Source organism: Toxorhynchites rutilus, chromosome 3 (genome assembly GCF_029784135.1).
Source record: "Toxorhynchites rutilus septentrionalis strain SRP chromosome 3, ASM2978413v1, whole genome shotgun sequence".
NCBI classification, from domain to species: Eukaryota; Metazoa; Arthropoda; class Insecta; order Diptera; family Culicidae; genus Toxorhynchites; species Toxorhynchites rutilus.
This window is the reverse complement of record NC_073746.1, coordinates 246147321-246171103: the sequence shown is the minus strand read 5'-3', so window position 1 is coordinate 246171103 and position 23783 is coordinate 246147321. Positions and strand designations below refer to the sequence as shown.

The window sequence follows — 23783 nt, the reverse complement described above, 5'->3', positions numbered from 1 at the left end:
TAGGGGATTGATTTTTGTTATCTGTTAACATTTCTGAGCTGATTTCAATTTTCTTTTTATTGACGTAGGACTACGTCTTTCATTTCTATACCGGGGTGTAAAATCAAAGTTTCGAAAACGAAAGCGTTACGCCGGAGACCGAGATTTTAAGCGTTAATAGCTCCTAAAGAACTGAACGAAATGGTATGATAAACACTTCATTCGAAAGATAAAATGTCTACGCGTTCTATACTTGTTACTTTTTGATCCAAAAACTTGTTTCAATAGTCTTAAAATTGCTTTCAAAACAGGCTATTGAAATCACCAATCGGTATATAAGCGAACGCCGCTCGGAAATCCACTCAGTTCTAATTGAACAGCGATTGGAGCATGTTGTCGCTGTTATGGTGAAGCTCTTCGTTTATCATGAAAGCGCGGATGAACGGTGTCACCAAGAGCCTGTTTGTGCACCTTAGGCCAGACATGAATCCATCAGGAGGAGAGTGATGCCACAAACGGTTCCCCGGGAAGATCTCGAAGCAGCCGCTACACACACACACACATACACGCGCGGAATTCTTTCCTTTTGGATGCCTTTCAGCATCGAGAAAGATCCGAAAAATAATCTGCCAGTTCCTCTGGGAATTGAAAATTACATTCATGTGAAAGAGTTTATTTGAATGTTTTCTAACCATTTAACACTGTGACCAAATATGTTTCAATCAAGTGCTATTAACAGATGGTTATCGAGTTAGCATTAACCACTGGTGGGTTTCCAGTATCGAGGAAAATGTGGAAATATATAATCGTTACTGAAAATAATCTGCCAGTTCCTCTGGGAATGTAAAAATACATTCATGTGAAAGAGTTTATTTTAATGTTTTCTATCCATGTAACACTGTGACCAAATACATTTGGTTTTGTGATTTTTCAATCAATCGCAATTAACAGGATAGCTTCTGAAGATTATTCTTCCCCATCAGTAGGATATTTCCGTATCCAATATTGTATGCGCCCGCAATCGATTATTGCTCAGTCGCCGAAAGCTCCGAGCTCAGAGAGTTCATTCTCCTCTAGTTTGCCTTCCAAATTGCCATCGTAAACCACGCCTTCTCTCGATTCAATCACGCACAAAAAGCATACTTAAGCGATATTCTGGTGGTGAGACGCATTCATTTTTCGCGAGGACATCAACAAGACAACATCGTTGCTGAGGATGCTGGACGGCGAAGGATCGAGATCTGCCCTGAAACACAAGCAGTTTGTTTGAAACTGTGAGGGAGCACAGAGAAGCCGATCCTTCAGGAGAAGAGAAGGTGACCATCGAAGCAGCCGCTACACACACATATACACGCACGGAATTCTTTCCGTTTGGATGCCATTCAGCATCGAGAAAGATCCGGAAAATAATCTGCCAGTTCCTCTGGGAATTTAAAAATACATTCATGTGAAAGAGTTTATTTGAATGTTTTCTATCCATGTAACACTGTGACCAAATATGTTTCAATCAAGTGCTATTAACAGGTGGTTATCGAATTAGCATTAACCACTGGTGGGCTTCCAGTATCGAGGAAAATGTGGAAATATCTAATCGTTACTGAAAATAATCTGCCAGTTCCTCTGGGAATTTAAAATTACATTCATGTGAAAGAGTTTATTTTAATGTTTTCTATCCATGTAACACTGTGACTAAATATGTTTCAATCAAGTGCTATTAACAGGTGGTTATCGAATTAGTATTAACCACTGGTGGGCTTCCAGTATCGAGGAAAATGTGGAAATATCTAATCGTTACTGAAAATAATCTGCCAGTTCCTCTGGGAATTTAAAATTACATTCATGTGAAAGAGTTTATTTGAATGTTTTCTATCCATGTAACACTGTGACCAAATATGTTTCAATCAAGTGCTATTAACAGGTGGTTATCGAATTAGCATTAACCACTGGTGGGCTTCCAGTATCGAGGAAAATGTGGAAATATCTAATCGTTACTGAAAATAATCTGCCAGTTCCTCTGGGAATTTAAAATTACATTCATGTGAAAGAGTTTATTTTAATGTTTTCTATCCATGTAACACTGTGACCAAATATGTTTCAATCAAGTGCTATTAACAGGTGGTTATCGAATTAGCATTAACCACTGGTGGGCTTCCAGTATCGAGGAAAATGTGGAAATATCTAATCGTTACTGAAAATAATCTGCCAGTTCCTCTGGGAATTTAAAATTACATTCATGTGAAAGAGTTTATTTTAATGTTTTCTATCCATGTAACACTGTGACCAAATACATTTGGTTTTGTGATTTTTCAATCAATCGCAATTAACTGGATAGCTTCTGAAGATTATTCTTCCCTATCAGTAGGATATTTCCGTATCCAATATTGTATACGCCCGCAATCGATTATTGCTCAGTCGCCGAAAGTTCCGAGCTCAGAGAGTTCATTCCCCTCTAGTTTGCCTTCCAAATTGCCATCGTAAACCACACCTTCTCTCGATTCAATCACACACAAAAAGCATACTTAAGCGATATTCTGGTGGTGAGACACATTCATTTTTCGTGAGGACATCGACAAGACAACATCGTTGTCTAACGTGCTGGAGGAGGTGGACGGCGAAGGATCGACACATACACGCGCAGAATTCTTTCCGTTTGGGTGCCATTCAGCATCGAGAAAGTTCCGGAAAGATCTAATCATTGCTGGGAAATAATCAGCCAGTTCCTCTGGGAATTTAAAAATACATTCATGTGAAAGAGTTTATTTGAATGTTTTCTATTCATGTAACACTGTGACCAAATATTTTTCAATCAAGTACTATTAACAGGTGGTTATCGAGTTAGTATTAACCTGAGAGAGAGGAGCCAGCTCGCGTTTGTTGTGATCACCCTTATGTCAGCGCGAACCAGTCACGGTGAACCAAGGGGAAGTATTGAAATATGTAGAAAATTTCAACATGACATTTTTTGCAAGACATTTTATGTGAAAATAATTTGGACGTCGGACTACATCTTTCATTTCTATACATGGGTGTAAGTTCAAAGCTTCGAAAACAAGAGAAAACATTGGAGAAACAAGATTTTGAGCAATAAAACCTCTTCGCCGGTTGAAAGAAATGTAATGATAACCGCTTCATTCGAAAGATAAAATGTCTACGCGTTATATGTGTGTTACTTATTGATCCAAAAACTTGTTTCAATAGCTCAAAAATTGTTTTGAAAGCAAGCTATTGAAATCACAAAAATCTGTATATAAGTAGGTGCCAGCTACACTCAATTATAATTGTACAGCGGTTAGATCATTTTGAAACAGTTACTGCTGCAAAAAAAACAAACTTGCTGCTGTGAAGAAGGCGACCAGCAAGAAGAAAGCTGCTGCTACTGCTGGTGTGGCTGCCCGAAAGCAAAAGTCAAACAAATCCTCAAAAATCGTTGCATGCAAGCCGAAAACGCCGAACTCATAGAAATCAACAGCAGCTTCGAAAAAACCTACCATCGTTTACCAACGCACAACACGAGAGAAAACAAGATAGTGTTTTCAGCAAATAAAATCCAGTTCTTTTCAGAAAGAGTTTATCAAATACTGCGGTCAAATACATTCTTTATGTAATTTCTTCGATCAAGTGCGATCAACGTAAGATTACATCTTTCGAGCACTTATTAGGAGTACAGTGAATCTTGAGAAAGACAACCCACTCTACATTGTTGTGTCGAATCGGTCCCAACAAATGGTGTCGACAACGATGCCGATATCGTGCCATTTTGCAATGATTTTGTCGACCTACCCTTCGTATTCAACAACCAATTACGAGCCAAGGATGTGCCAATCTGGCACCACGTCGACCGATCGCAGCACTGCTTGAATCTTATTATAGCTTTGTTTGTGTTCAAGAAAATTAAAATAAAAAGTGCAGAAAAGCGTTCTTTATAATCATTTTATTATACGCATAAGACGATAAGACGATAAACTGATCATTCAACTCTGGTAATACCATCATCATTCGAAGCATCCTTCTCATTCAATTCGTTAACATCACCGGCCGGGATTTTCATACGTTATAATGAGGGAGAAAGTGCGGCAGCAACAGCTGAAATAAAATAAATTTTAAAGCCTAATCTTCTATCGTCTTCGCTAGTAATACCATTCTATTTATCCTCCTCAGTTTAGCCGTAATATATCGTAATTCATCGTTTCACTGGTGTTCCAGCTGCATGTTCTCCAGGACGGGTTTGGTGCATGAAATTTGTGCCGCAACAGCTGAAATAAGATGAAGTTTACTTTTGAGAATAATGAAAATATAAGCCTACCGTGTTAGCAAGTCATTTGATTTGGGAAATTACCTTTTGCTGTTGTAACCATTCAACCACTGCTTCAATGTTTTGTTTTTAAATGTAGCACTCGCTTTCGTGTTTTGAATGACAGCTTAACGAGAAAAAGAGAAAGCAAAGCAACAGTGATCGCTCTGTTCAAGTTATCTTGTAGAATTATAGCTGAAACTATAGACATTGTTGCCTGCGGGAGGCAAGGTGAGGTAATATTCCAGCACTTTTGTAGCACTTTTCGTCGCTCGGCCGACATGGTGTCCATAACTGCTCGAAAATATAGGAATCTGGGAATTCATTCCTGCTCGACACTCGCACAAAAAATGTTCACTCATCAATGTCACAAACGGGAAGTGGGTGTTGTGAGGAGGGGGCAGAGTGAGCGCAACATTTATGCAGACTGATTGGAAGCGACAGATATGTTGTATATGGGAAATGGTAAACAAATTATATCACACATAAAGGGGAGAAAGAATCTTGATCCTTTTAGTTTTTTGGACAAGACTATTGGTTCACCTTCACTATCGGTCAATTCGATTGGATCTTCAGTGATACTATTGCCTTGATTAAACCTGCATGTCAAATTTAAATATTGCATATGAATGGTCCATCAGTGATGGGCAGGAATATCATGGCAAAGATGATGAGAGACTGGTAGTATAACTCTCATCTTCATCCGAATGCCTGTTAAAAATGCAGACACAGCATCCTTTTCAGTCAACCTAGTATTATTTCCATCGGACACAAACAAAATTCCCTCAAAATGCACCTGAGAGAAAACAATGTTGGCTATTTTCATTGGAAGATTAGCTCTTATTTTATGTATTCCACACACAGGTTTTTTTTTACGCGGGGGATACGTAATCTCGTAAAAAAAACCGCGTTAATTGGAAAATCCGCGTAAAAAAACGCGTAAAAAAACCTGGGTGTACGCTGCATATTCAAATTGCATCGGAGATAGACAATCATCGCCCACATTGCAAAAATCGATTCGTCGAGCTTGCAGCAATAGATCAACCTGGAACCAGTGAAAGAATACAAGAATTCGCGAAAACTGAATGAATCGATCGGAAAAAGTTACAAATGGGCCCAAAACACCCATAAATTCACATAAGATCTCCACCGACAAACAAATCATAAAAGTCAGTATGTTTCTAATTTCGGATTTTATTTTAGAAATCATCGAAATAATTCTTTAGGACAACTATATCGAAATTATCAAAAGTAAAAAATGTTTGAATGGGCCGATGCTGCTAGAAGCCATGATGTGGGCTGACCTGGTACATCTTTTATTATTTCCTACATGATCAGTGTTCAAATTTTTACCCTCCATATATTCCTGTTATGGGCACCTTACACGATCAACCGGATTGACAATAAGTGTCTTCAATATCGTGACAGCTAGGCTTTCAACATCTGATCTAACCTCAATCAATATTTTTCCACCTTACACGGTCAATATCGCCCTCAACCCGAGACAACGAAAATATCCGCGATGGCTAGTGGCGACATTCGAGTTTGGGATCCAAACTATTCTCTATCAGATTAGAAGGCTAAAAGGCAATTTTCAATTAGTAAAATTTGAATGAAAATATCTACTTGGTATTATTTAATTAGTTGAAGCGCGTATTCCTAACCTTAACTTAACCTACTTCCTCTGAATTTTCAGATATTCCTACTAAAATGTACTATTATAATATAACGTCAATTTCAGACATAATTTTTGTATGGGATTTTCTCACCACTTGCAGAAAAAAAGTGATTTGCATTCACATAGAATACTAATTTGATTCGTAAAAGTTAATTTTCATTCATAATTTACAATTTAGAATTCGGTTTTTCTTCTCAAAAATACATCATAATACTCGTTTCACAAATACAGACTGTTCCTTTCAGTTTCAGAGATGCCAGATTATTTTAGTTTGCGAAAATATATGCAAGTTATTTTATCTGCAAGCAAATGTTTTTATTCCATAAATGAGACTATGACAGTAGAACCCCGATTATCCGCGAGCGGGTGATCCGCCCAGCGGATTATTCGTGACTGCGAGTTCCATAGTAAATCAATAGGCCTTTCCGGAATTTGTTAGTGAGTGATAGGCCCATGCTCTTTTGTTGTGGTCATGGCTTTTACATTATTTAGCCACTGGTGTACACGACCTTATAGATGGATAGTTGATTGATTTCTGTATTGATAGAACATAGTTTTTATGTTGAAACATCTCTTTTCGTGTTTGAATTTTTTTGTCCTTTAATGGGTCATCCGCGATTTTCGTTAATCGCGGTGAGTTTGCCCGACTATTCCGCGGATAATCGGGATTCTACTGTAGCTTGAATAAACACATGATGTTTTTTCATCTGTGATTTTCCCAGATCTTCTCATTCTCCAAATTTTATAGCGGAGTGTGAAGAAACACACAACCCGCTCACTAGCGCAAAGAATGACCGAGTTCAACGTTAAAAAATTCCTAAAACGTTGTTAAGTTTCATCCACTCTCTCACCATCACATTGTCAGTTTACTTTGAAGTTTTGATTTGTATCGTGAAAAGTACCGTATTTTGCTATTCAAAGTATCGGTTTTCCAAACCAAAAGCTTCCATTTATGATTCCTACAATTTCAGTAGTTTATAAATTTTAATTGCAATCGCAAAAAAGACTAACAAAAATTAAATGTGCGCTTGCATATCTGGCAACTCAGTCTGGAAGTCCGTGAGGTAAAACGTCAACATCATGCATCTATATGAAATGTCACGATATTGATGCTCGAAAATCAGAAAATCCGGATTTCTGCGTCGTCGGCCATGTTCAGCTGTCATTATGCTCTCAAATGTCATCATATTGTCAATAAAGTTGACCGTGTAAGGTCCGCTTTAGACGCATTCCTATGTCAAAAATCAAATCGGGGATAAAACGCACAAATGTACTCACTAACAAAGGTTCACGTCAAGTTTGAACACTTTTCTCATAAATGAATGACAACAACTTGCTTGATTGAAATTGTCAGTTTGGAATTTTCTTGATGAGAATGCGTAAAAAGAATAAGAAGAAAACAAATTATCTGTCATTCAGCTGACTCCTCTCTCTCAGGTCTAAACTAGTCTAAATCTTCACCTGAAGTAGAACTGCATCCAACTTTAGTGATTTCTCACCAGTGAGAAATTCACAAGCGTTTACATATGCTGAATTTATTCAAGTTATATATACCTCGAATAAGTGTATCATATTTATTCTCACCCGTTTACACCTATTTTCACGGGAATAAATCCATCTATAGCTATAGATCTCCCTAATGTAAACCCGCCATAAGCCCCTCAATTATAATATTTGAGAGGCCCTTGCTCGTGTTCGGACGCGACCGAATATCGATGTGCAGCAAAAGGGAAAATGAAACTATAGTGATCCCCGACTTTTGAAATTAATCGTTCATCCACTAATCGAATACTTTTCAGCAGTTTGTTATTTGATACGATTAATCGCCCCAAATAATCGATTGATCGATTAATCGTCACACTGAGAGAATTAATTATTTAGAGTAATATTTCTCATTTGTAAGAAAGCTATTTGGAATCAAAAAAGTATTCATTCTGCCTTTAAATCAATTATTATCTTCTACATTTCCCTAAACTCGTAAACGAAGCTCAGGCTTGTTCTATGGTGAATAGACACTCCTCCCCTCTCTCTCTTAGAGGAGGAGACGGGATGGGTCTGTCTTTATTCTATCATATTTTCTGTATCAAACATTTATTCCATGTAAGAGAGAAACATGTTATTTGCAAGTGGTTGAAAAATCTTGAACGAGAATTGTGTCTGAAAATAATCTGATTTTATAATGATGAGTTTTGGTAGAAGTACTAGGAATTTTTTAGTTGAAGGTAAATTCTACGGGGTTGATTAGAAGATCAATCAATAAACAGTTCTGCGATTGGACTCATGAACTTGTGCTTAGTAAGAAAACGTGAATGTTTGCAGGTATTGATAACAAAAAACAAATTTGGGGCGGGACGAAGTTTGCCGGGTCAGCTAGTACTAAATAAAACGTTTGTTATGCAAAAAAATATCAAATTTTTCGGCATAAATCATAGATTTGAATCGGTACTGTATTTGGTCTTCTGGTCTGCACATTACAGTCGAAATATATCATGGAAATATGCCATACACGTATCAGATACAACGCATTTCAACTTATTTCTTCTTTTTCTTCCCAACATAAGTATCTGTAGGAACAGGGGCGTTGTGCACTTTCTGGGAAATCCTGTTGATATAATACAGTGCCGCTATGGAGAATAGCATACTAGAAAAGAATGATTTTAAAGTCAGATCGTTAACAACATTAAAACAGCGAAATACCATGTAGTTGCACAAACACGGTGCACCATGCCACAGGCAAACAGCGACCCTACAAGGCAGAACGCAACCTCTGGGAACAGCTTCGCCTGAAAACCTTTACCCAAAACCACAGCTTCCAGGTTTGATACGGCCTGAAATCAACAAAAATGTATGCTAAATGATGTCACTCAATGCATAGACGAAGATTGACCTACAGTCAAGGAAAGGATGAAAAGCCAAGATCCCATGTATCCACCAAAAATCGTTGCTATCTGAGATGATGCTATCAATGGTTTGTACATCTGCATTGCGGAGAAAATCAGTACGGCCGTGACCGAGGCTAAGACCAGCGAAACCGATGTTGGGACAGCTATCGACGAAAGAATGTAAATTTGGTTCATTTTGTGTTGAGCCGATTTTTCAAGGCCCAAATAGTTATTGATATTCAAAGTGCTCGTTGAAAAGCAAATGAATGAGAAGTCGTCACTATTTCACAAAGATATTACCCATGGTTTCAGTCCTTCTTCAATTTTTATAAGACGCGATATTAGATGATTTCCGGGCGGCTCACAAAACAATCAATCGGTCAAAACATGGAAAACTGTATTGACGTGGAAAGCGCCCACCGAACGTCAACCAAAGCCGGTGAATGCCATAAATACTGGTGGGTATATTGTGTGCTATACAGGAGCACATTTTATAATTCTTCATATTTTGTACTGGAGAATCAGGTACATTTCGTTTACATAGCCTAACTCGTGTTAAACATCAACATTTCCATGTTAAACATTCTTAAGATATTATTCGCTAAAGATGTCGATTCAAAATTACGTCATATGAGTGATTCAAAGTTTTTTTTTCTAGTATGCTATAATCTTTTCCAAAACGGTGTGTAGAATACTGGTGGGTCATTTCGCTAGAACCGCGATGCGATCATAATGAAAGTTTGTAAACCAATCACCGTACGCTTTACAGAATAATTTGAAATTTGATTTTATTCAATATGATCTCTCGTGTTGCAAACATGTCTTCTTTCTTTGATGCGGAACGTACATTTTCATGCGGAGTGCTTATAGAATACCACATACATTTTTGTCCGAATTGGTCGATGGTAGAACTAATAAAAATAATATAAATGAAATGATCAGCTTCCGTTTCTGCCTCTAGATTCAGATCTGCTCACGCATTCGGATCTTCCGAAGCTTCCATATTATTCAACAGAATTATCCTCATCCGATTCAGTATACCAACCCTTACTTGGGAATGTGAGAAACATTCAGCACCCAAAATCTCAATTTTTCCTAATATCCGGCTTTAGCGACTTCTACAATGCTATTGCTCCCATGGCCGAGTGGTTAGCGTCAAACCTAACATGCCGGGGGTTCGGGTTCGATTTCCGTTTTGGTCGGGGGAATTTTTCTTAAAAAGAAACTTCCTTCATCTTGCACTGTGATCACGCGTATTCCAGAACTTGCCACTCAGAGTGCATTCAAGGCGTGTTATTTGACATAGAAATCTCAACTAATTACTAGTAAAAATGACGCAAGTAACACTACGTTGAGACGGCGATGTTCCTCTAGAAACCTTAGTGCCATTTAAGAAGATGTCTTCTACAACTCGAACGGAGTTTTTTTGGCCACCACCCACCAACCAGACTTATGCATTTCGGAAGGATCAGGAGGATCACATGGGATTATAAACGCGATTTACTATAAGTGATAAAAAGTGTGTCTTTATTCAAATTGACAGAATTGAGCTCCGTGTGCTGCAACTTCTTAAGCGAAAATGGTAATGAATTTTCAGGTTGAATAAACACACTATCGAAATGAAAATATTTAATGAAATTCAGTTTCCCGTATTGAATTTGTATTTTATGTAAAGTCTGATTTAGAGCTTCCGTGAACGTGAACGTGAACAGATGGTGAAATAGTGCGATCATTTCGCGGTGAATGCGGTGAATGTGTGGTTCAAACAAACAACTCAGAAAATCGTGGGGAATAGAATGTTCTTATTCATGTTCATGTTCATATTGAATGTTCGCCAGTAAACGTGAAGTAAATAAACAGCAAGCTTCAATAAAGTTATTTGGATAAAATATACAGTTGTTCACGAAGCAACGAAGTTTTTCGACCTGTGCAGAGATCCGCTTGAATAAAATTTCATCCATATGGAAATTTTCACTGAAAACTTGAGAGTTGCTCAATATATCCTTTCACAATCCATGGGGAAATAATTTTCAGAATGCCTTGGGACATTCGCACGTGAAGATTAACGGGGAAATATTTGTCGTCTATATTCACTAGTTTTTTCGCGTTTACGTTCACCGGCGAACTATGGTGGGTTCACCAATGATTCCACGGTGGAAATTCGGAATTGCTGTGAAATATTGAATTAATCAATGTTTATCAATATGAATTGTATTTAAATATGTTTTTCAACTAGAAAGTTTTTCTTCCCATCGTTTCAAGATGTTTTCCTCGCGTTTTATATATGGAGTGATGAATTATCAACAAAAAAGTGTTTGTTCACGTTCACGTTCACGGGAACTCTAAACCAGCCTTTTGGGTGAGGACATAGTGAACGCGATGCGGGCGTGTTTGCGAGGAAGTTCTTTTGTTCACGGGTTTGAAAATCAAATGCAAACCGCCCAGACCTTTCATAGTTAACGCGATGCGATGTGGTTTTCAATGCAGCGAAACTGTTCGTACAGTGTTTTGCCGCGTGTGCGTGTGTTCGACCTTACAGATGAATAGTTTAATGTTTCTGCATTCATAAAACATAGTTTTCATGCTGAAATATTTTAATTTCGTGTTTGCACCTCATTTTAAGCCGCGTTATCCGCGATTTACGTTATTCGCGTTGACCTTCCCAGACTATTTTGTTAATAACTGTATTCGGGGTTCTACTGTATTTGTAATGAAGCTGCTAATTCATGTGTCGTGTACTGATGATAATTCTTGATCAGCATTTCGATTTGGTTATGATTAGTGACGGCATCATTTTTCTGGACAACCCAATAGCATATTCCAAAACGAAAAGAAGCATCGCTGCTAAGAACTTTTCTCGAAGGATACAGTTCGTGCATCCATAAAAGAATTTTTTGTTTGTGTTCCATTTTCGCGAAGCCTTGAATATATGAAAAAATATGGATTTTCGACTGGGAAGCACTATCAGACAGCTCAACCTTTTTATTGATAAATACCGATAAAATTCTAATAACTATTTAAGGTGTCCACGTGGACATTATCTATACCCCTTCCCCCTAACCGTGGACAACCGTGGACATTTTCGTAAACCGTACCATCCCTCCTCCCTAAAGCTGTCCACGTGGTATGGCACTCTAATGCATAGAAACCACTCTTGATGTTTTGATATTTTTGGCAAGGAGTTTAACCCTTTTTTACATAATGGTGGAAATTTTCATCATAACATTGAATGTCCCAAAATTAAATAAAAGAACAAGTTCACTTTAAGCTCTTGACCTTGATTTATTTCACCAATAAAGAAAAAAATTATGCAAATGAGGGTTAAATATTACACCGTGTTACGCTAAGGGGCTGTCAACATACCACGTGGACAGAAAAAGCACGATTTCATACACCCCCCTCCCCCTCCGTGGACAAGCGTGGACATTTCTTATACTCCTCCCCTTTTGTCCACGTGGACAATTCTATTTTCAAGAAAATAATTGAATTGCGTTTGAATGTCATTTCATTTCTATTTTCTGTTTTCTGTTTTTTGACGTAGGACTACGTCTAACCGGAAGATATAGGGGGTGAAATGGAAATCTAGGCACTGAACAAGTAGGAAAAAATGCAAGATTTGAAACGCTTATAACTTGAGCATTTCTCAATAGATCGCAAAGGTTTTTGCATCAATTGATAGGAAATATATCTACGCATCTATCATAACGAATAACATTTCATTTTTCTTGAGATAAATAATTCAATAATTGTGAAATATCAAGCATTGTCAAAATGCACTATGTGCCCATTTTTGATTGGTCCATTTTGTGCTACTCAAATCGTACCGACCAAAACGGGCAACCAGAGCAGCAGCGAAATAGAATGAAGCACGATTGGAAAGGAAAAAGGAGAAAAAAGAAAGAAACATTGGTCGCAGTCTCACACATGCGTAATTCTCGAGCCAGCCAGTCAGCTTAAAAATCCCCGCTCCGCTGCCGTAACGATCATTCTCATTCGAACCGTACACCACATCGGTTCGCATCACAACACATCAACAAACCAACCCAAGCAGCCATGTCTGGACATGGTAAAGGAGGAAAAGTGAAGGGAAAGGCAAAATCCCGCTCGAACCGTGTTGATCTGGAGTTCCCCGCAAGGGTAGCTAGGCGAGCGCGTTAGTATCAGTGCATCAGTCCACCTAGCCGGCGTTATATAGTTTCGGCCGCCGAAGTGGAAAAGCTGCTCGCGACGATAAGAAAACTCGCATTCAGAACAGACCACATTCGGTTCGGTGGACATCAAGACAACAACAGGCAGTTGCAGCGAGTGGCAAACGCAATCGCAAAACGACAGCAAGTAGCGGAAGAAAAAAGTTTGTTCTTTATACAATCTGCTTTGGTGGCAAAACCAGAACAAGGCGGCATCGAGGGCGTTCGAAATGGTTTTTCTTAAAACCACGAGTACTAAGTTTTCTAAATTGGAACCATTCCATAAAACAAGGCGCTTTTCAGGGCCATTAAACCTTCCAAAAAAGAGTTTAGGAAATACAGTTCAATGCTTTCTAAAACATTATCCAAAATAATAATAAAACACAAATTGATTTTTTCATAATTTGTTTGCCAGGATCTGATGAGTATGTAAATTTGGCAGTTGTTCTGAGCTTATTGATTTTCACCAATTCTTAAATTGTTTCTAGATTGAAAGTACAGTAATTTACACTTATCTCGACATTTAGCTAATTGGACGGACCTGTAATGCGACATATTTAGTTGGACATTTTTGTAAACATAGAGTTCGGGGTCCATATTATGACCCCACGTTTAAAGTCGACACTGTATCACTGTCATCGCAAATGATCAATTACAGGTTTAAATTACCTCCAATCCGATACTGAGTGGTGGTAATGCGACGTGCCATTGAATGTAATTTACTGTACAATATGTCACAAGCTGGATGGGAAGAAATTTTCCAACTGTGAAAGCTGTGGCGAGTGGCAAATGCAATCGCTAAACAGAAAGGTTTAGCCGAACAAGATGGGGATATCGAGTAATAACAAAACAATAAACTCTTTAGATTGAAGATAATTTTGTGATCCTGAAAAGGACCCTTTTTAGCCTGCATGTGAATCCAACGAGCGAACAAATCGTAATGAATTTATTTTTGTTTGTTTGTTTCTTTGTTTTTAAGAGGCTTTAAGCTTTGCAGTTCATTCGCCTCTAGCCCAGTGAAGAGCCACAATAAAACCAGCCCAGAGGGGACTGGCGAAAGGGAAACCAACAAAATCACTCATCAGACCTGTCCGCTCGACTCTCGGTTAAAGAAGAAGGTAGGAAGGGATCCTATGCTTCATAAGATATTTAATATATGCTGTAAAGAAAAGTAAAAATTTACTGATCCGAGGACCAAAGCAGTAACGAAGCACAAGTGACCCAGCGAAAGGCGCGTTCCAAAGCCAAAAAACAAAAAGGCCCTTCTCAGGAGGATAGGAAGGAAAGGAGTGGAAAGGATTTGGGTGGGATTAGTGGATTGGGAGGGGGTGGGAGTGGTATGGGAAGGAAAGAGGGGAGGAGTAGGTGTGGGGCGGGGTGATATGAAATGAAATACAGTTTGAATAGATAATAAAATATAGTGGTTTTGAATTTAATGGTATATAGTATAGCTGAAAAATGGAGAGGTTTATTTAATGAATTTATTCTCCTTGGTGAGTGTGGCTGTAGGAATAGGAAGTTGATTAAAGTATAATGTAATGGATAGAAGATAGATGTGGGTATGAAAGTATATATTATATTATTTGTTATTTAATATTATTGAATGCGTGTATATACATGTATGAATACCTTCCTTCCGACCCGTACATACATGTGTATACACACATAAACACGCATACATGACTGTGAAGTGGCGAACTTTAATAAGCACTTTCCAAGGTATTTAGTATTTCGGTTTAGATTTTACCAAAGAAGTCGGTTTCTTTCAGAAACGCAATTAAATTGGTTTCTTGGGTCTCGTCTCTACTGAGGATATCTCGGAGACTCTGACCTATGTTGTGTCGGACTCGAGCATCTTTGGTATGTTGACATTCAAGTAAAAGATGGCTAACGGAAACCGGAACTTCGTTGCAAGCACATTGGGGTTTTTCGGCTCTGCAGAACAAGTGTGAGTGGGTGAAGTTAGTGTGCCCAATTCGAAGACGGGTAAGGACTTGCCTTTACCTACTATTGAGGTGGTCATCCCAAGGGAGAGTGGAATTTTTAATTTTATGAAGATGAGTGGGACGGCTGTTTATCCAGCCTATGTCCCAGCTTTCACGGACTTGCTGTTTTACCCAGCGGACAATGTCAGATGGAGGACAGGGCATGTCTGGGGGATCTATTTTGCTGCCCTTGCCGGCCAGTATGTCGGCGGCTGTGTTTCCGCGGATTCCTGAGTGACCAGGAACCCAGCAGAAGGAGATGTTTTTATTTGAAGCAGCCTCTTCTGTTTGCTTAATCCATGGGTGTTTGCTGTTTCCACTTAGAAGATCGTGGAGACAGCTAGCTGAGTCTGAGAATATTGTGGTAGGAAGAAACTCATGGGTGCATTCTTGGGTAGCTATTAAAAGGGCGAAAGCTTCCGCACTGAAGATGGAGCATTGCGGTGGAAGAGAAAAGCTACCAGTGTATCTACTCTCAAAGATTCCACATCCAACTCCATCGGCACTGACTGAACCATCTGTGTATACCTGGTGGTTGATTTGAAAATTGGATGCAACGAGGTTATTGAAGCAGGCTTTGACTTTTGGAGAAGGGTCTCCCGCCCGAACTGCCTTGAGAAGTTCAAGGTTAATGTTCGGCGGTTTGACGTTCCAATTTCTTCCCGTCGCAGATGAACGTTCACATATATCGGGAAGATCTTTGTTCGTGAGATTTTTGAACCATGTTTTAGCCCTATGTATTAATGGGACATTGTGGTCGCTTTCGGGGAGTGACAAGTGACGGATGGCTTTATTGGTGATGGCTTTTGTTACCAGGTGGGTGAAGGGAAGTTGCCCACTTTCTGCCATTACAGCAAGAGTAGGACTGGAGGGAAAAGCGCCAATTGCGAGCCTAATTGCTTTATTGTAAATTGGTTGAATGGTGTTTAACACCCTGTCCCCTCCACGGCTGAAGGTGCCTATTCCGTAAAGGATTTGTGGGACCAACCAAACATTTACAACATTTAGCAGCGTCTTTCTATGACCAGAGGCTAGGTTGCCTGCGATAGCCTTGATGATGTTCAGTTTCTTTCTGGTGGCTATTTTGGTCTTTTGGGAATGTGATAGGAAGTTGAGTTTCTTGTCGAAAGTAACCCCTAGTATTTTCAATGTCCTCATTGTAGGGATCGGGATTTTGTTGAGCTGAAGATAGGTTCTCCTTCTGAGAGCTTTTCCGATATGTATGTGTTTGGATTTCTCCGGGGAAATTTTAAAACCTGTTTTTAGAGCCCAGTTTTGGATGGAGTCTAAGGTTTTTTGAAGCCTCTTTCTCTGAATTAAGCCGAAGCAGCTCGTAGAGATAAGAGTGATGTCATCTGCATAGACTATGACCTTTATATGGTCCGGGATAATCTCGAATAGAGATTGCATGGCAATGTTGAAGAGGGTTGGTGAAAGTGCTGAGCCTTGTGGGAAGCCGTTTTCTGGGATTTTTAGAGAAGATTGGTGGTTGTTAATAACGGTTTTGAAAGACCGGTTTTCTAGAAAACTTTTAACGAAGAGACCTAATCTCCCACGAATCCCCCAGTCGAAAAGGCTTTTCAGCACTGGGTACCTCCATGCCCGATCGAAGGCCTTGGATAAATCCAGGGAAACAATATCAATGTGGTGTAATTTTTCAGTTGCGTCGTCTAGGATTTTTTCGATTGCTACGAGGCAATCTTCTGTACCTTTTCCCGCACGGAAGGCGAATTGTCTGGGATCAATCAGCTTATTTGACTCTAGAAAAGTCGTTAAGCGTCGATTGACCATTTTTTCCAAGACTTTCCCAACACAACTTAGAAGAGTGATGGGGCGGAAATTGTCAAGAAGATGGTTGTTCATGTCTGGTTTCGGGATACAGATCATTAAACCCTCTTTCCAGCAACTGGGGAGGGTTCCACTGTCCCAGACTTTGTTGAGGAGCTTCAGAAGTGCTTTTTTCCTCAGTGGGCTGTCCGGATGGGCCTTTCTTAATTTGCGTAGGGCCTTACGTCGACCTTTGATCGCTGCCTTCAGCTCAGGCGACCACCATGGGACACATTTCCTGCCAGGGATGCCACTGGTTCTGGGGATGTGCACCATTGCAACTTCTAGGACAACTTTGGAGAATTCCTCGGCTGTCCAATCTCGTTTAGCGGAGAGGCGGTTTTCAATGTCAAACTGATAGCCAGCCCAGTCAGCGTATTCAAATTTCCATCTTGGCCTTGTTGAAAACTCTGGAGAAGTTTGGCCGAAGGAAGTGAAGATTGGAAAATGATCGCTTCCGCAAGTATCATCGTGGATGTTCCAAGAAAGTTTTGAAGAGAGTTTGTCTGATACTATAGTGAGACGGCTGAAGTAGTACCAGAATAATGGATTCTGGTGTGTTGGCCGTTGTTAAGAAGGAGAAGAGAATGGTCGGATATGAAATCCTCAATGATGGATCCTTTTCGATCGAGGTATGCACCTCCCCAGGCGTATGAGTGGGCGTTGAAATCACCCATAAGCATGATTGGGGCGGGAAGTTGGGCGAACAGATGGTCCAGTTGTCCGTGTAGAGTGTTCGGATCGGAATCATTAGTGATGTAGATGCTAACGACGGTGATTGGAAAGGGGTGTTTAATGCGCACTACCACTGCCTGAAGATCAGTGGTAATGGGAAGAAGATCATGTGGAGTGCCATCTTTGATTGCGATTGCAACTCCGTTTTTTGAGGGGTTGGGACCCTCTTTAAAGTATGTGATGTACTTTGAAATAAAATTTTTATCGAAGTTGTTTGGAGTCATAGTTTCTTGAAGGGCTATGACTGTGGGATTAGAGTTTGAAATAAGCATTTTCAATTCTAGAATATTTCGTCGGATACTTCTGATGTTCCATTGTATCCCGAATTTCTGTGTTGGAGTGAATGTGTTGGTGTTTTTGACTCTAATTCCTAAGTCTTAAATGTGTGTATGTTTGAACTATTCAAGGAGAATTATTTCGATGGTCCTTTACCCTTGGAAAGAGAAGCTTTCTTCGAGGTATTGATGTCGTTCTTGTTTGGTGTAGAGGTATTTGGAGAGTTTGTTGTGTGTGTGTTGTTTTTTGTGGAATGTGCCTTGTTGTTGTTGTTTTTTGTTTGATGTGTGTTGTTGTTGGTGTTGTTGTTTCTTGTTGGTGTGGTAAAGTTGTTATTTGTTGGTGATGTAGTTCTTAGATCGTTTTTTGTTCTTTTCTTGTCTTTGTTAGTTTGGGTTTCATCTTCAGATTTTGGATCTGAATCTGAGGATGAACCTTTCGAAATTTTTCTTTTGTTTTTTTTCAGGCCTTCAGAAGTATCCATTGAAATTACCGATTCACTATCGGATTCGGTTGTTGAACTTTCAGTAGACGATTCTGTCATGGTTGTGTCTATGATTGAGGGGGTGCTTTCGCGACTAGAAGCGGCCGAAACGGCCGAGGCGCAGCTGCATTTGCACTTGCAGCCAGCTACTGGTTCCCGAATGTTGAGCCTGTCTTGCAAGACGCTCGAATAAGTTGGACCATTTTGGGTGTTGGAATTGATTTTTGCTTCTTTGTAAGAGATACCACGATCGATTCTTATTTTTGTTATTTCATTTTCCTTTAGCCATACGGGGCACTTCCTGCTGGAAGAGGAGTGGTTCCCTTGACAATTAATGCATAGTGCTGGTGTATTACACAATTTAAAATCAAAATCTTTGGGGTGCTCTTTGCTGCAATTTCTGCAAAGCGGATTCTCACGCTTGCATCTTTTGCTGGTGTGTCCGAAGTTGAAACATTTGAAGCACTGCATTGGATTCGGATAGTAATTCCGAGTCCCAGCGCGAATGAAACCGAAATAAATGAATTCGGGAACAACAGTTCCACGAAGCGTTATGATTAGTGTAGCTGTGGGGATAATTTCTTCTCCTACCTTTCTGGTGATTCGCTTGACATCGATCACTTTCTGATCGGAAAGCTCTTTCAGCAATTCGGTTTCGGTGATATTAATCACGTCTCTGCATGTAACCACGCATTTGCGTTGGTTTAGGGTGGGGTGGAAAATAATCTCTACAGGTGTGTTGTCAATAAGTTTGTTAATTTGGAGAAGCTTACCTACTGATTCCTCGTCCCTGGTGGTAAGAATATATTGAAGGTTCTTTTTTTCGTCTCTCTGTGGTTTGGCACTGTTGAAGTTACTGAAATTTTTGATTGCCGACGTTATAGTCTTGCTGACTACGAAGGGGTTGGATGGGAGAGCCTTGTCTCCTGTAGCCCTCAAGAGCAGTATCTGCAGGTTGCCATTCGATGGGTCCGCCCAAAGTGGAGCGGTGGCTTCGGTTGGCTTACCTTCATAGAAGTTTGTAGCCCGGCCTCTCGGAGGCCCTGAGCTACTGGAAGCCATGTTGATTGTCGGCTACACCTTAGGTGTAGCCGGAGAATAGATTTTTCTTTTGCAGAGCACTTTATGAAAAAATTGAATATTGGGCTAATCACTTGCGGATATGTACCAAGAAATTCACACTATTTTTTTGAAAGCACTTATAAGAACCACCAATGTGCTCGAAAGAACGCGAGCGATTCACTATAAAATTTTCGTTTTTAGAATTTTTCTTCACTTCACCGTCAGTATGCGGATATATTTTTAAAATATTATTAATAATTATCACTACCAAAAACTAGTCACTATCACACAGCTTATGCCTTTCGAACGGCTTCCGCCGATCCAGAAAGGGGCGTGATGCCGAAAAAGCGCGCGCTTTTTCCGGCGAACCGGTGAGCACCGCCACCGCAGTGAACGTTTGTTGATATCCTCTTCTGCTATCCTCGGGTTGCGATGCTGAAAATCAATTTGTATTTAGGACTAATCAAGCCTTCAGAAAGGCTGCTCTAAGCATTTGATTAGTTGTGCGAGAAAACTCCTATTTTTCCGTACTCTTTTACAAGGGCGCTAAAAACACGACCGAATCGGTTGAATGTCAGTAGCACCTTGATTTATTTTTTTGCCATCGCTCCCTTTTAACGCTCATTCGTTCGTCTCGTTGGACTCGCCCCTTTGGCTGAGTCTGCCGATTTGTCTCTATCCTGTGAGTGTGTACCGCTAGAGTATAAAACACGCGGACCCCAACAAAATATCTTATTTTCTTTCAAACCGTATACCCGTGTGGTTGTACGGCATCGGCATCGTGGACGTAACAAAGGAGGACAAGTTAAGGGAAAGGCAAAGTCTCACTCGAACCGTGCAGGTCTCCAGTTCCCTGTTGGTCGCATTCACTGATTGCTCCGCAAGGGTAACTAGGTCGAACGGATTGGTGCCGGAGCACCAGTATACCTAACAGCGATTATAGAGTTTCGGCTGTCGGAGTGCTCGAGTTAGCTTGCAAAGCTGCTCACGACAATCAGAAAACCCGCATCAAGAACAGAGCAGCTTCGGTTCGGCGCTCATCAAGGCAACAATTAGTTTCAGTGAGTGGCAAAGTGTTTCTCCGGCACGTCGCATCAAATGTAATTTACTAAACAACATGTCACAAGCTGGATGGGAAGAAATTTTCCAACTGTGAAAGCTGTGGCGAGTGGCAAACGCAATAGCTAAACAGGAAGGTTTAACCGAACAAGATGGGAATATCGAGTGATAACAAAAACACAACACCAAAGGTTCTTTTAAGAACCATCAACATATTCATAAAGAGTAAAAAGTAAACTAACCCATTTTTCAGGTAGATAGGTAGGTATTCACGTAGGAGAAGAAAATAAAACAATATATTTAAAATATATATTTAACAAAAGCTGTCCCCTTTGTATAGTCCTACGTCACTCCGGTTATGTCCCCGACATTACCCACCCGTCTTTTTTTTAAACAAAAAAGCAAATTAAGGGTTGTTTCCGAACCATGACTGAATAGTTGACGTAGGATTACTATAAGATACTATGAGACTGACCCCCTCCGATTACCGAGTTACAAAGAGTCGTTGTCAGCTGATCAGCTTGGAACTTTTGTCGGTTCGTAGAAACACAGCCAGAGCTTTGATGATAGCCGATACCTTACAAGGACGCATCGATTGTCCCGTTCTCCTGGAAAAAATAAATTTCAACGTTCGACCTCGCGCTCTCCGAAATAACTCGATGTTACGATTGCCCACACAACGTACAAACTACGGCATGTTCGGTGGATTAAGTTGTCTGCAAAGACTTTTCAACAGGGTAGCTAGGCTGTTCAATTACCATCTATCCCGAACGCTTCTTCGTCGGAGATTTAGCTCTTTTTTCACAGAACAAACTGCCACGTGATTACTACTTTTATGTGTATTTTCAATATGTGATGACTGTAATTTGATGTAATTAATTGTAATTGATTCATGTTCAGATTTAGATTCTTATATACTTTTAAGTACATCATTGGGGCCCTTAAAGCCCGTTGATGAATTGACAAATAAATAAATAAATAAATAAAGATATTTGATGATGTTCAAAAAATGAAATAGTCACGGGCCAAGGTTATGTTTTTTGTAATATTTTATGATTATGTTTTGCGCTACATTAGAAGAGAGGTGGTCCAAAATCCGTATTCTTTAGCGTTATGGTGCATTGGCGCATAATGCCTTAGTAGTGATTTGTTCTTTATTCTTTGACCTCTTAAACATTACCCGGGAAGTTTTTTGTATCGCTCGTCAGTACCTTTCGAATTCCATTTATGTTGTCTTCGGCTAGCTTCTGTGCATGAAAAATGCTATAATTTTTTCTGACATAGGTGTAAATCCTGCATCTCAAAGTTGTTCAGTCATTTCGTTATGAATTTACGAAAAGGTCTGCAGGGGATTGCTTCACAATCGTTTGCGTGAAGCTCCCGTTTTTCAACCATTCCAATATTAGATCCCACGATCGCAAAGCACAATTTCTTTTAACTCACTCTAGTCAATAATCTAAAAATGCTACAATAAGTGTATTCGATAGCTTCGCCCACATGTTTGTCGAGCCGTTCTACATTGTAATTCTCGAACAAACTGCATCACGCACACTCTCTGCAAGGAATTCAATTTCCCAACAGCATTGCTGGCTCGAAAAGTCACGATTATATGGTTGCAATAGTAAAATTAAAAAACTATCATTGTGTTTTTTTTTACTATCCGAAGAATCGCAGTTCTTGCGCTTGAAAGAATTGGGCAGTGGTCTGAATCTGAGCCATGCGGATAGAATCAAATTGGTTGTCAAACAGAATCAAATAGAAATGTCAAAAGATATCCAATAATCAGGAGGGGAAAAAAGTGTTTTTTTATAAAAAGTTCTTTTCTTATAATAATCCACTATATAGAGAAAGTATTGTTATTAAAGGCAAAATAAATCGAATTAAATAGAATGGATGAGCTACATTTTTTAGTCAATTAATGCTAGCGTTAAAATTATAAAAGCACAATAGACATTTTAATAGATACTGAAATTTCAGTATTGTTGACTTCTAAACTTCTCTAAACTCAAATTTAATTCAATTTTACTTCCAGCCAAATGTTTTTATGTTTTTTTATGATTCTGAACACTAGGACTATATTATTTGAACTATTTTCTTTTATTAAAACAACTTAAAAATATGAGTTACCCAATTTAAAATATTTATTTAATTTCTAGTTCGGTCACAAAAGGTAAGTAAACAAAGCCCGAGTCATGAAAACGTTTGCTCCTTCTATAGGAGAAACGTTTGACAGCATCGGAAAAACAGATAGTATGGGGGAAAAAGTTGCAATTTTTTTTTCAAGGAAAGGTAAACTTGAAAAATAAATTCATTTGGGTCCGCATGACCCATGTGTGGATTAATAATAATCTGATGGTGCTATATCCGGTGAATACGGTGAGTGGAAAAGCGCATTCCACCCAAATTCCAAAATTGTTGGTCGCACGTTACTCCAATACCACCGGACACAGAACATGGCTCTCTTCGAGAAAAGCCGGCTTTGCAAGTAGCTGATGGTTTTTGTCAATTTCCCCAAATTTTTCCACTCAAAATTTTTGTCACGATTTGCAACAAGAACGGCAAACGGAAGCTGAAGAAAACAATGTGGAGCATTTCTAATAAAACAATACTAACAGTTTGTTAGCATCTCTATACAGTACCAGTAACTGCTGAATTGGTTGAATAAATTAGAAACGAGAAACTTATAGATCAGACGTAAAATATTTGAAAAAAATCACTTTATGTGTCCACGTGGAAATTATCTGTACCCCCACCCCCCTCACCATGGGCAAACGTGGACAGCTTCATAACCCCTACCCTCCCTAAAGTTGTACACGTGGTATGTGGACAGCCCCTAAGGACTTTCCATACACCATGTTTACAGAAACAAAACAATCTTCATTGAAGATTCAAGAACATTCTTCAATCTCGTTGACAATCTCTATTGTAAAGCTTTCAGGAAAATGAAGACATATTATCATATCTGACATCCTTGTGCTGGTCTGTTTACATGTGGAATCGACTGGATTGTGCGGATTGTGAAATTATGTCTAATAATGAGTTTGAATTATAATGGTGAGTTCTAGTGAAAATTTCAGGAAATGTATAGACAAATTGTTTAGTTAGAGTCTGGACTACGTGTTCTAGGTATTAAAATAAATTTTTTCGAAAACTCCCAAATGGAAACATGAACTCCAATTTAACAACAAAATAGAATACCAGGTATATTACTCCCCGCTTTTTTCATGTAGTGGTAGGCAAAGAAAAAAAGTAAAAAACAGTTTTAGATGCATTCGCGATGACAGTTGATGTTTGGTAATTCGGATTTTAGCTTCCCGAAGCTCTCTGTAGCTCTTCGA

The 23783-nt window shown here is 39.3% G+C and overlaps 1 protein-coding gene and 1 long non-coding RNA gene across 2 annotated transcripts; both read right to left on the bottom strand.

Moving 5' to 3' along the window:
- Positions 1-3888: 3888 nt before the first annotated feature.
- On the bottom strand, positions 3889-4390 carry LOC129775113 (uncharacterized). Its single transcript, XR_008742856.1, has 3 exons — positions 4316-4390; positions 4117-4232; positions 3889-4062 (listed from the first exon to the last, which is right to left on the bottom strand). It is a non-coding gene; the product is annotated as an uncharacterized LOC129775113 (long non-coding RNA).
- Positions 4391-8377: 3987 nt separating this feature from the next.
- Positions 8378-9255, bottom strand: LOC129779068 (protein KRTCAP2 homolog). The gene is made up of 4 exons (XM_055786324.1): positions 9131-9255; positions 8840-8994; positions 8646-8776; positions 8378-8589 (listed from the first exon to the last, which is right to left on the bottom strand). Exons 1-4 carry the CDS (start codon positions 9132-9134, stop codon positions 8481-8483), a joined length of 399 nt encoding a protein of 132 aa, XP_055642299.1. The 5' UTR covers positions 9135-9255; the 3' UTR covers positions 8378-8480.
- Positions 9256-23783: the final 14528 nt, after the last annotated feature.